This window comes from Biomphalaria glabrata, chromosome 8 (genome assembly GCF_947242115.1).
Source record: "Biomphalaria glabrata chromosome 8, xgBioGlab47.1, whole genome shotgun sequence".
NCBI lineage: Eukaryota > Metazoa > Mollusca > Gastropoda > Planorbidae > Biomphalaria > Biomphalaria glabrata.
In genome coordinates, this window is record NC_074718.1 from 30,094,855 (window position 1) to 30,108,454 (window position 13,600).

Here is a 13,600-nt window from a genome sequence, read left to right on the forward strand (position 1 = left end):
ATGTATAAAACTTTCCCTCTGTGCAGGCATTCAGTTTATCTTTGCAGACTTAGTAACCATTGATAATGATTAGGGAGTTTTTTTGCAATATGAATATGATTAATTGATATGAATTTGAAGCTTAAATCTTTACCTAGTTTACTAATTACATCAAGAGTCCATTTAAGGCTGTAAACACTGCACTATCAAAATATCATATGCTCTAGTGTGTCTGACATTCTTTCACCATATGTCTGTTCACTGTAGTTTCTATGTATCATCTTTCAATTGCTCTATACCTTATCATATTTATTTCTGTTTTCTTTAAATATAATTAAAGGTTTTCACAATTGCAACAAATAACTGGAATCTTTTACTTAGTTGTTTAGTCTATTTAAGGCATTATCTGGAACTTATTATCTCATCTGTCATCATGGAATTCACAAGTAATGTATTGGTATTTTAATTTATTTTTTTTTCAGGAAAAAGAAAGTGATCAGAAATCTAAAGATGATGTTGATCAAGATAAAATTGGGGAGTCAGCTAGTGACATCAAGAGTGAGGTCCCTCTGTTGGATGTCAGGCTGGGGGATAGTACAGATGATAAGGAGCCTACTATTCCACTGCTTCAACTTATACATCAGTTGTTCAGGTATCCCTCACTTTTGTAATAATTTATATGATCAGGTTTTGCAAAAACTTGACATGCATCTATTTACTATACAAAAAAAAACAACAAATACTTTTCATTGAACTGCTCTCTGCTAGACTTTCATCAAAGTGAACTAGCAAAACATGTTACGTTTGGCCTATAGCTTATATATTACAGATGTTACTTCAACATTGAAAACTGTTGTTTGTAATTACATTTCTTTTTTTTATATATATACACTGTCAGAAGTCGATACTGTGACCTAATTCGACCAGTTTCTAGAAGCCCAGGTCAGGTCAGAGATGACCAGAGTAAACAAGTTAATTATAGTCATCCAATCAGAGAAAGAGATTAAAGGAAAAAAATAGCATACGTCAGCTTCTAGGTCAAAGTTAATAAAATAATTAGGGGAGAAGTTTCTATGATTCTGGAAAGTACGAATTAGAAATGTATAAATTAGGGGAAAGTTAGTTAGTCTGGGTCCTCGCATTGTAACGATTTTGATAGTAATGGTCTTATGTTTAAACATTTGCGTGTTCAGTAGTTGAAGTTATTTTAATTGAATTTGTATCATAAATTTTATTTCAGTAATTAGTTATATCAGTTCAAGTTTTAGTGCTAGAAAGTTTCATTCTATGAAGATATTTAAGTAAAGTTATGGAATTGAGAATTTACTTACATGTGTAATTTGAAGAAGTTTATTAAAGAAGTTAAAAGAGAACACAGATGTTTCTTTAGTGTATTATCAAATCATTCATATAATTTCCGGCGTGATAATTCTGTTTGATCAATAATTAATATAAGAAGCATTACCAAGAAATAAATAAACAGAAATCGTCACATATACATTCCACATTATGAAAATTTAGTTCAGCATTTTTTTTTTAAATCCAAATTTTGCTAATCATAAAAGTTTTTCTTAAATTAAAAAAAAACTAAACTGATTGGCATTACGTTTGTATTTGTATAAATAATACAGATATATTTTAAGTTTTATTTTTTTTTCTCAAGACCTAAAAATCAAGTTGTACAAAGTCATCTCAGTAACATGCTTATTGAATCTATACCACTTCAGATTTTTTAACACAAGGATGAGTTCATATGATGTTTATGACATTGTTATCAGTTTCAGAGATCTCTTGGCTGTTGCATGTTAGCAACTACTGCAGCATTAATCCTTTCATTTTAGGGTACAAGCAAATATGAGAAAACTACTCACTGATTGATATTTAAATGTGCTACACACTACTATTATCAGTTGCAGTGTGAAAATGTTTTGTATTATTTATTCTATATTCTAACACATTTGAATATACTGTGTTTCAGGAACTCATCCACACATACACTGACCAAACTTCAGGAGGAGGCTAAGTGTGGTGGCATCAAAAGCCCAGAAACAGAATCTCCAGAAAACTCTCCATCCCTAGACCTTCTCTTGCAGTTCCAGAGACTCCTGATTGCCAGGATTTTTCACTGCAAACAAGCTGAAGTCCATTCCCCGACTTTGTTGGTAGGAGACAGCAAACAGATGAGCGGAGGAAAGGAAGGGATTACTGGTGAAATTGGTTAGTCTAGTCTTGTGTCATACAAGCTTTTTAAAAGTGTTTTGAAAATACTTTGAAGGTGAAGACAGCTATTTAGGGCTGACACTGAAAAGAATACAAAGCTAGGTAAAGAAAGCTCTATTATTACACTTCATTGGAGATACTGCATGTTGTTCTCCTCTAAAAAAAACAATGTCATCTCTGTTTTTGTAATATTGTGTTATTATTAATCTAGATTTATTTTTTTTATTTCCTTTATTACATCTAAGGGTTTTTTTTTGTTTTTTTTTTAGTGGAAGACAATTAAAAACAAAATTTAAGTTAATTACTTTTTCACACTCCATTTGAAGTAACCTTACCAGCTTGCTCCTATTTTACATTTAATCAACTACATACTTCTTTTTTTTAAACAGGTTATGAAATGTTGGGATCTGCTTCTCTACTAAGGAAGTACTGCAGTCTGCTAGTGGGCCATGTAGGCAACATTTTGCCAACTGCCACCAGTGTGGGTGAGATGAGTGCCAGAAGCTTTGCCAATGTGACAGCCATCATTAACAGAGATGTTACAGGTAGAGATGGCTTTAATAAACACAGAGAATGAAAAATTATCACATACTTGGTGAATTAAAGATTTAAGATGTTACATAATTTAGAATTTTTATCATTCCTACCTAGTATCAGTTGACTTTTGTTTTACATAAATAGATTAGCTTTTTAAATTCTGACATTTGACATTTTCTCTGAACCTTAATACTTTTATTGTCTCTGTTCAGGCGTTCTACTTCCTGAGATTGTTACATGCCTGGTACTGCTGCAGGTCAGGTGTCCACAGGTCATGCAGGTATCCCGGGCCAGTCAGATTCTTTCACAGCTTCTGGATGACCTGGATTACTTTAACCATTTGGCACCTGGTACTGACAAAGAAGACACTGAAGATTTGGCCTGGCCAGGAGTCTGGAGTATGTTGGAATTAAATCAGTATAAAACAAAAATGTGAATTCAAATGGTCTTTATATATATTTAAAGGTATCTGTGGTGCACTTTTACATTCAGTATGTTGAAAGTGAAGGGATTTTAATTAAATTCCTTCATTAAAATTATAGCAACATCTGAGTTATTGCATACAATCAAATCTTTTAACATCAAACTTAAAATTGTGAACTCCAAGTTTTTTTAAACTCCTGTCTGTTTGGTACAAATCATGTGCATTATTTCTCACACTTCCCATTTTCAGATATACTTGAAACTTTGCACAATACACAAATAAAAATTAAACCAATTAGTTAAGTAATAGTGATAATTAATTTTTTTTTTTTATACATAAGGGAGATAAATCTTGCAGTATTAAGAGAGATGGCAGTGATTATGCAATTCTTTAATATAAGCTTTGTTTTTTTAAAAGTGTTTTTTTTTTTTTTTGGGTGTTTTATTACCCTAGCTTGATTGTTTGAGTTGCCATTAAGTTGGATTTATGTCCACCATTTTATTTAGTTACAAAGAAAATTGTCACATTTATCTTTGTTAGTATTTTAAAAACTTGCTGAACTTTCAGGTTATTGCTTAGAGAAGTACAGCAGTCAGGCAACTGAAGATATCCAGATGATTCGTAAGGCAGACCTAGAAAATCACAATAAAGATGGTGGACATTGGATAGTAATCCATGGCAAAGTGTATAATGTCCAGTCTTTTAAGTCCCAGGCTCCTTGTGGCACAGAAACATTACAAGACTGGACAGGTGGGTTAGGAACCTAATAATAGCATATTTATCATAAAAATAATATAGCTTATTTAATACAATCAAAATAAGTCTGCAAAGAAAAGAAAAATAATTCTAATTATTATTATTATTATTAATTCTAATAATTGTAATAAATATTTATGAACAATACTGATCTGTAGTCATTATGAAAAAATTACAAAATCTAAAATTTTGCCCTACTCTCTCCTCACTGAATTATTTGGTGTATTCATTGATTACAACTTAACCTTTTTCAATATTTTATTAAAGCCCATCTTTACATTGGCAGAACAAATATACCTTAATTACACATTTTGCTGAAGATTTGTGTATTATCAAGTTAGTTGTTTTTTAGATTTTTATAAAATTTGTTACATTTTTCTGTGTAACAGGTAGAGATGCTTCTCTTGCTTTTGAAGCTGCACACCATTCAGATGAAGCTAGAGAGATGATGAGTTGCTATTATGTGGGACAGTATATTGATGTATGTTTACAATATTTAAGATTCAATAGTTCTTGCCTATTTTTTTATGACATTAATGATGATGACGGACTGTTAACATCAAGGTCTCTATGTGAATGTTGGATTGAGCTATGTTCTGAAGTTTTACTCCTTATTTTTTTGTTAACTTTAAAGGAATATATCCAGCAGAGCTAAAGTGCAATTTACTTTTTAACTTCTGGGATTGTTTGTTATAAGCACTTAGTAGAATCTCATACATTTTTATTAGTCTTTTTCTTAAGGTCTCTCTATAGTGTCATGAAATGTTTTATGTGCTACCTGAATTGTAGATCTATTGTATGTGCTATCTGAACTGTAAATCTAATGATTGTGCTTGCAGCCTGAAAAAGATATTGTTCAAAGTCCTGGGAGTGGCTCCATGTCATCACCACTCATTGACACAGAGAGAACTCTGGCTGTTTTGTTGGGATTAAATGCTGCTGAGCAGGTAATGATTAGTTGTGCTGTGTGAGGGATTAAAAGCTGCAACCTAATTAGAAACCAAAACGTATTGCCAGTTTTTAAACTCTTAAAAATTATTGAACAAGTAAATGGGGAACACATGTTTTATTTTCATAAATTTTTTTAAAATTCCCATAAGAAATGAAACAAGGTGATGATAATCAATGTTACATGATTTGCTCAAATATTATTTAAATCCATACCAAAAATGTGCTAATATTGATTTTGTTTATTTCATTAAGGTTTTTACTCTACTTTTTATGCAGGTAAGAAGTACACCTTTGTCCCAGGATGAGCTAGAGAGTAAACAGTGGCTCCAGGCGGAATTCTTTAGTGGAGGTTTACAGTTATTGAACCAAGGTGTCTTTGATGAGGAGAAAGGGGAGAGCAGGAGTGCCAGCAGCTGTAATACTCCTGGTAAATTGAATTCTTCTTTCTAAACATGTTTTTGATCGTAAATGGGGTCACTTTTCTTTGCATTGTTTTGCTTTGATCGATCTATACTTTTGTTTTTATCCAATCTATGACTGCTGACCAGGTGTTACACCAACAACAGAACACTGTAATGTACCTCAGCATGCTGTGGATAAAGAAAGGCGTTTCCAAGCTGAACAAGCTTACACTGACACTGCTAGACCTTTCCTGCATGCCTTAGCTGAATCTAGAATTCAAGATCCCACTGTCAAGGTTACTGGACATTTATGATTTTTTATGTTACAAATATTTTTTATAGTTTATATTTATCTACTTCTTTTTGCAAAAAAAAATATTTGTGAATGACAAAACTTTGCAATCATCATTTCCAGCAAGAGTGGTAATAATATTTTTTTAAAAGTGTTTTAGAGGGTTTTTGCCCTTTTTAAATCATGAATAGTTCCAATGAGGATTCTTATTTCTTGAGTTCATTATATTGTAAAAAATTTTTAATGGAATGGCTGAAATTTTTAAATTTTTGTAAATTTAAACTGCATTTTATGCAGCTATGTATTAAGGATTTGTATATGAGATTCAACCAATTTTCTCTCTTAACGTTCTTTCTTAAAGCAACCTACTGACTAATTATGCAATTTTTAAAATTTCATTTCACCTTTAAAATATTTGAAAATACTTGCACATCACTTTGTATAGTTATTTCACCTTTTTTTTTTTTTTGAATTCAATGAACTAGCATATAATTAAACTGATTTCTTTCTTTGTACAGATGTTCTTGACTCTAGTTGACAAGTATTGCCGGACACACCACTTGTTGTTTCCATTTGATTTCCCATCAGACCATCCTGTTGAGGAAGTTGGAAGGTGAGTGGTGGCCATTTATAATTTCACTTGTCCATGACCCTTTAAAAATAAAAGTTGTTTTTTTTATTTCTACTTTTGTCCATTTTATTTGCTAGACTGTTAATGGCTGTCCTCCTGAAGCACTGTGATCTTAGTTATGTTGTCCTGAGCTTGGTGGAACATGGGCAGGGGGAGCATGGAGTAAAGCAGACACTGCCTAAATCCATTGCTGAGCTGTGCAGAGTGGTTTGCCAGACCAAGAGATCTCTCATCAAAGTAAACTATTTTCTAAATATTTTTTTGTTTCTTTTGCAGAAATCATTACTTCTTTTTCTACTTCATACACCTTACCATAGTTACAAAGCCTGTATCAGAAAATTGACGTAAATAAGGGTGGTAATTTAAAATACACATAATTTTTGCTGGTGTATATTCTTAGTTTTCCATATTCATATTGATTCCTTTTGAACTAATTACTCATAATCTTTTTTTCTTAATACTTATAGTCATTTCAAAATCACTGATAATTATAAAGGCATACATTTTACTTGACATGTCTCTCACTGTTGTTCATACTCATTTATTTTCTGAAATGTATGTACATTTCAGGCCCATCAAGACCAAGGTAGATCTTATAAAGAAGTCTGTGCACCTGTAATTGAGCGCTGTCTCTTTCTCTTCACTGAGCTACGCCCAGCAGCTGGAGATGAAATGAACATGATTACCCGATCCAAGCTGCTCGAGTCTGTCCCCAGGTGGAGAGAAGTAACTTTTAGGATGGTGGAAGACAAGAAAAGATTAAAAAGTAAAAATTATTTTTTTTTATCCTTTTTTTTTTAGCAGTCCTTATAAATGTTATTAGTTTTGTGCCATCTATTAATCATGGATAGAAACTTTGAAATCTAAATGAACTATTATCAATTTGGGCACACCAAAGTGTTTATTATGCTCATAATGGGTGCAGTGGATCTTTTTTGGTCTTGTAAAATCGAAATTTGGGGTTTTTAAAATTTAATATGGAAATTGTTTTTTATACTCATGCACCATTTTTTTTAAATGAGTAAAAATTCTTATATATACTACTGTATAGTGATAGAAATTACAAATTATATGTTTAAAGAATGTACAAAAAAATTAAACAAAAGATAGTTTATTGTACTTTAAATTCATTCTATATACATAGTATTGCTTTAGTACTAGTTTTTTTTTTTATGTATAATTATTTCCTTTATTATTTGTATCAGATCTTTTTTTTATTTTTTTTTTTATTGAGATCCTATGAATGAATGCTCATCTAGATAGAAAATACTATTACTGAAAGTTTGAAAATATTTCACAGTTTGATTTCTTTTTTAATGTTCATAAATATTTCAAGTTTTATTTTCTTATCAAATACTGCATCCCCAGACAAGTCAGTTTCTCAAGACAATGATGAGGATGATGACAAGGACACAGAAGATGCAGATTCCTTGCTGAATGAGGCTGTTGGTGGAGATGGTGAGGCCAAGAACAGTGCTGAGAAGGAAGTTCTGTCTGAAGGGAAGGAGCTGAAAGAAAATGACGAAGGGGATGAAAATAATGAGAAAGAAAGCTGCACCTTGACACATCTCTTGGACACCCAGGGAGCTGGAGAAATACTGGCTTTGGAGGACATTCAGATTTTAGAGAAAGACCAAGACAGGAACATACACAAAGAAGATTTAGAAAATGAAAGGAAGTTGGAAGCAATGGAGAAAAAAACAGGCTCTGTTGCTGAGAAACAAGTACGTTCAAGCCTTTTTTTTTTAGCCTTTTACTCTTGTCATTTCTGTAATTGCTAGTCAATTCAAAGTAATCTTTTATCATAAACTTTCTATTCCATTGTTCCCCCCAAAAAAGTCATGTATTTGAAGTACATGGATTAGTTGGATGTTGCAGAATTCTTTTGCTTACAAAATGATTACATGAAATTAAAATTAGTTCTTTCGGATGAAATATTGCTTTTTGTTGTGTTCTCATAACTAAATGCTTCAATAATTTTTAGAATGATCTTTGGGAGCAAGTGGTAAAAGTTGTGACTAACTCACAGAAAATGAGGTGGCTGCGTCAGAGACTGACTGGCAGTAAGGCGGAGATGAGCCTGGTGAATAGAATAGTGGACTTTGTCCTGTATGAGCACTCAGTGGATATTGATAAACTCAGACGATCACTGCATCACCAGGTCAGTTGCATTCCTTGTCAGAGAGATTTAAGTTGTAAGCATTATTAAAATTCGACATTTCTAAGATTTCAATGACAATGTTAAAATAATGAACTCTTTACCTGCCCCTCAATCTGGTAGACCTGATTGATCGCCTTAAAATAGAGATTTTCTTTAAAGATAGGATTTTTTATATTTTTTTTATTATGGATCTTCTTTAATAGTAGGATATTAAATTGACAAACTTGGGGGAAAAAAAAGAGGTCAAACTGTACAAGTTGATGATTTGTTTAGGAAAAAAATATTCAGAGAAGATACGCTCAGGCTCTGTATGAGATTGTCCACTCTTTAATCTTAAACATTCTTGCTCTATTTTCTTTAGCATGACTATACTGTAATTTTTTTTTCCCCACATAAAATATTAGAGCAAAAGATTAAAGTCTGGAGTAAAAAAAAAATGGATTTTAAGTTTTTCATCCAGACAGTTCTATCATGTTCATATATCTATTATCAATTTTGATTTACTAATTCATATTATTAGCTTGACTTGATGGCAAAAATATGAAATTTGAAAATTGTATTATCATTTATTATCAAGGACTGTCACAACATTTAGGATATTTTGAAAATATTGAAGTATAATCTGAATACATTGTTTAAAATATTGAACCTGTTTTTTTTTTAATTTTTTGGTGTAATAATTTTTGTCTTTATAGTATATTTTACTCATATGTTCACATACTATTGAAATTGTTAATACACTAATTGTATTTTAGTTTTAGAGATATATGTTAAAATTAGATTTTTTACTGAACTAATGGCTTTCTTGGAGTGAAGTTTTGAAAAAAAAAAAGATTGGTTGGTGCATGACTTGACAACTGTGCTAATGTGTTAAAGCTACAAAATTTAATGTTAGGTTTTTATAGTTGCTGATTGCATTATGGCATGATTTATTCTCAATTTCCTGTTGCTAGGTATCCAGAGCAGAAGTTAGACTACAAGGTATTCAGAACATACTCACCTTAGTGCATAAAGACCATCTGATACCATCAGTCAAATACAGTATACTATGTGGATGGCAGGGACTTATTACAGTTGGCTCCAAGTACCAGTAGGTTGATTTATTGTTTTATTTATAGTTTTCTTGAATACTTTATCATAGTGAATTTGGTGAATGTCTTAAGAAATGGTCTTTTTTGGTAAGTGTCAAGTCTTAAACATTAGAAAAATAAATGTTATTACCAGAAGAGCTAGTTAGTGTTAAATAATACTACTGTGTTCACAATGGCATCGTATTCAAAGTCCTATGAATTCTCTTATAGTAAATATATATCTTTAAATGAAAAACGGACAAAACTGGATTAAACAATTTGTTCTTATGTTTCTGGTTATGATGTTGAACTGTAGTATGATGTAGTTAACCAAAATGTATAAAGTAAACGAACAAAGTATTTTTTTCATTTTTTCTCACTGTGCATCTATATCATCCTATAATAGCTAGATGTTGCTTTAATGAAAGATATATATCTATATTATGAGTTACAGATTTGTTTATGACGTGTCATGTCACAAGTGTGCATTTCTGTATGTAGTATTTACCCTCAAATATTTAATCCTCTTTTAATGAAATAAAAACTAACCACCAAATTAATAGCTAGCAAGCTGTATCTCTATATAAAATGTGAGCCACACTTTTAGACTTTCCTGTGTTATTTATATTTTTAAAAATAAAAAAACTACATTTTTACTAAATGCATTCTTATTTTGTACAGTTCCCCATTACCTCATTGTTTGACCGACATCAAGCTCATACCCCCTTGTGACCGGATACTGTTGGAAATGACCTTTGCTGAGCTGTACAGATGGGCCATCCAGGAACTCAGACAATGTGTCTTGCAGGCAGACCTGATGTTTAAACTAAGGAACATTAACCCAGCTCTACCAATTGGGGCGGGATCCAAGGTTTGTAGTCTGAAAAAAAAATCTCTCTTTAAATAGATAGAACTCAAACTTTTGTGAATTATATTATTTAGGGCCTACCTTAAAAAATACAGCTGATTCTTTTCTCTTAAGTATTTAGGCTAATCATAATGTAATATGAATTACCTTTCACTATTTTTCAAAGTATTTTTTCTTTTGGTAATTACGTTGTTTATATTCATTCTTTCATATAAAAAAAATAAAAGTATTTTTTTTCAATTAAACTTCATGTTGTCATGAGGTCATCTTGATGAATTTTTTTGTGTGCGAATTTGAGTTTGTTTTTTTTTTGTGTGTTCCTGATTTATATTTCATTAGTCATAATCTTAATTTTGTATTATTTTCTTGTTTTGTTTTAGGAACGTCTAAGTCTAGGAGCACTACCCTGTTCTAGGTTTATACTGGCTTTGCTCAGTCTCTTGGTTACAGAACATTACTCTAACAGTCTCAGTCTGCTGTTGAACTCCGGAGTTCTTGCCCTTACTCAGAGCATATTGAGGCTATCTGGTGAGAAGAATGGTTTTATACATACATAAAATTCAGCTGAAAAAAAATTCACATAGTTGATTTATTAAATACCCTAGCTTAATTAAACATTATTTATATCATTTGCAATCTAAGAGTTGTTTTTAATATTGAAGATGTAGCCAAAGTACATTTGGTTCAGAGTCCTGTCAAAGACTGGGATTTAACATTACATGGCTAGCTACCTCTTGAACTCTGTACCTGAAAAGTAAAGATGGTTTCATCTTTTGAAATGTCTATCTTCAGTTTAAGAGTTTTTCTTTTCTTAGATTCTCACAATAAATTTTGTTAAATATTGAACCATCTTTGTATCAAAATAAGTGCTCAGATGGAATTTACTAGATTTAATTTGCATATAGTTTTTTTTTTCTTTTAACATATTATTGTATTTTCTTTTTGGTTAGGTCCAGATCCTCACATTCCAGTCACAGACAACTGTAATGCTATATTCACCATACCTGAAGAACAATTCAACAAAAAGACAAATCAGTCTATGCCCATGGCTGGCCCTGAACTGGCTGCTATGATGAAAGTTGGCACAAGGGTCATGAGAGGAGTGGACTGGAAGTGGGGAGATCAGGTCAGATATTCATCTCTAGGCCTTTGGACTAATGCTTGCAACATAGTCATACATTTGAAATGATATCCCTTTGAAAGATATCCCTCATAATCATATTTCCTTGACCCTTAACAAATTATAAAATAGTTTTATTTATTAATGTTGTAAACATTTTGTGTGTAAACAACCTCTATGCAACATTACAGTTGATCTACAAATATTTCAACAAGATAATCTAAATGAATCTTTTAGTCATCTTGTTTTATTTTAAAATGCTAAGCCAATTAGTACTTCATAGTGTATTTTAAGACAATGTGACATGAACTATGACTTTTTGTGGTTCTAGGATGGACCACCTCCTAGCCTAGGTCATGTGATTGGTGAACTGGGTGAAGACGGCTGGATTCGTGTCCAGTGGGACACTGGCAGCACCAACAGTTACAGGATGGGGAAAGAGGGGAAGTATGACCTGAAGTTGGCCCAGATGCCTGAGGTGATGGACAATGAAGAAGAGGAGGAGGAAGAGGAAACACAGAGTGGTAAGCTGAGATCACATTTTATTGACAGTAATGAAAGTGCTGTCAAATTTGGTGAAGAACATCTAAAGATTATTTTTCTTTAAAATTTGATTTTAAACATTTAGGTAGAAAATATTTCAAAAGTAAATTATTAATGAAGAGTAAATTAAATTACTTAATATATATATAAACTACATACATCTAATACTTTTATACTACTCAAATTTGATTCAATTATATTTTTTTTAGCATTTTTGGCTTTTAAAAAAAAAATTTGTGAAGCACATTTAATCATTGAAAATGTGTGTTACTGGCAGTTTATAAAGGTTGTTATTTTGTATTTTTTTTTTAGAAAAGAGTCACCCAGAGAGCAAACATCCAACAAGCCTGATCAGAAAGTCTACCACTGGTTTTCTTAAAACACTAGCCTTGTGTGCTGGCATTCATGCTGAACATGCCCAGCCTGAAGCCATAGCTTCCCTGTGTGGACTCATGCTCAGCATTGTGGATGCAGGCTGTAACTATGGACCAAGTGAGATTTTTAACATTCCTTTACTAATTTATATTTTGATGAACACAGAAATAGGGTCTGGTCATTAAGTAAATATGACATATACACTGATCTTAATCTAATAATGTATATATTTTTTTTAATCTGGAAAGATTTTTATCTTCATTGAAAAACAATGTGACACTAAGAATACATTTGTAACTTGATAAAAAAAAATGTTCATGAAGTTATTTGATACAGAAAATAATAAAGAATATAATTGTAATAAAATTTCATTTAAATTATGGCTATTTCTTTTCCTCAGACACCAATTCTCCAATTGCCCATATAGCTAGTCAACAGCATTTCAAATGGTGCACTCTAGGATTCGTCCGCAGCATTGCAACTAGTCCAGTCATGTGTCAAGCTCTCAGCTCACCCAGGTGGATTTCTATCCTGTTGAGGATTCTAGAGGAAGATCACAGTTCAAAGTACTCTAAAAACATCTACAGACAGGTATAAATGACAACTGTTGAGAATATATCCATTATTTCTTATTTTTAATAGATAAGCATTCACCATTAACAATGATTACTTTTTTGTTTTGTCAGCATCTCCATTATTTTATTTAGAAAATAAATCAACCTCTTATAAATAAAAAAAGTTAGATTTTTTGAAAAAAGTTATTTATTTCTAAACATTTATTAGATTACAAAAAGTAAATTTTGTTTTTAGAAAATACTTTTGTGATTAAGACAGTTATTCTGAACACAGAAAATTCTGTTTGAAATATTATGGTTTAGGAGAGAAGTAGATCATGTATTGATTTGTCTCTTCTCTGCTTCTAGAACTGTGGTTCCCCACGTCTTATTGAAAGATATGATCCCATATGTGATAGTGTGACATTGACATTCACAGCTGGGAAGCACTAGCTCTTGATCGCTCCTCATGGCGTGAAGCTGTGAGTCTCGGAATCTAGAGATTTGAAGCAAGAAGCAAGAAGAATGGCCAGCGGGAAAAAGCACCAAAATAACAAAAAGCTGAGAGAAGAAGCAGTCCTATCTGCAACTGACCAAACCTACCAAACCTACCCATGCCGCGTACGCAGCCGGCTTTTTAAAGCGAGGATTGGACTTAAACAGTCATCTTGTTCATAGGATATGAGAAATGTGCTCATCTTCAATCACGAAGGAGGAG

The 13,600-nt window shown here is 32.0% G+C and overlaps 1 protein-coding gene across 4 annotated transcripts in view; it reads left to right on the top strand.

The window, feature by feature from the left end:
• LOC106066440 (E3 ubiquitin-protein ligase HERC2-like) overlaps window positions 1-13,600 on the top strand; it is a 120,442-nt gene that overhangs the window by 73,309 nt on the left and 33,533 nt on the right. For all 4 annotated transcript variants that reach the window (XM_056038993.1, XM_056038994.1, XM_056038996.1 and 1 more), the window contains 21 exons: window positions 462-631; window positions 1,958-2,196; window positions 2,589-2,744; window positions 2,949-3,134; window positions 3,728-3,910; window positions 4,306-4,397; window positions 4,756-4,863; window positions 5,144-5,294; window positions 5,416-5,564; window positions 6,079-6,173; window positions 6,269-6,428; window positions 6,762-6,957; window positions 7,560-7,915; window positions 8,176-8,352; window positions 9,306-9,442; window positions 10,104-10,293; window positions 10,671-10,818; window positions 11,241-11,416; window positions 11,742-11,934; window positions 12,266-12,445; window positions 12,729-12,919. In XM_056038993.1, the coding sequence (XP_055894968.1) occupies window positions 462-631; window positions 1,958-2,196; window positions 2,589-2,744; window positions 2,949-3,134; window positions 3,728-3,910; window positions 4,306-4,397; window positions 4,756-4,863; window positions 5,144-5,294; window positions 5,416-5,564; window positions 6,079-6,173; window positions 6,269-6,428; window positions 6,762-6,957; window positions 7,560-7,915; window positions 8,176-8,352; window positions 9,306-9,442; window positions 10,104-10,293; window positions 10,671-10,818; window positions 11,241-11,416; window positions 11,742-11,934; window positions 12,266-12,445; window positions 12,729-12,919 (3,633 nt within the window). The remainder of the gene's footprint in view (window positions 1-461; window positions 632-1,957; window positions 2,197-2,588; window positions 2,745-2,948; window positions 3,135-3,727; window positions 3,911-4,305; window positions 4,398-4,755; window positions 4,864-5,143; window positions 5,295-5,415; window positions 5,565-6,078; window positions 6,174-6,268; window positions 6,429-6,761; window positions 6,958-7,559; window positions 7,916-8,175; window positions 8,353-9,305; window positions 9,443-10,103; window positions 10,294-10,670; window positions 10,819-11,240; window positions 11,417-11,741; window positions 11,935-12,265; window positions 12,446-12,728; window positions 12,920-13,600) is intronic.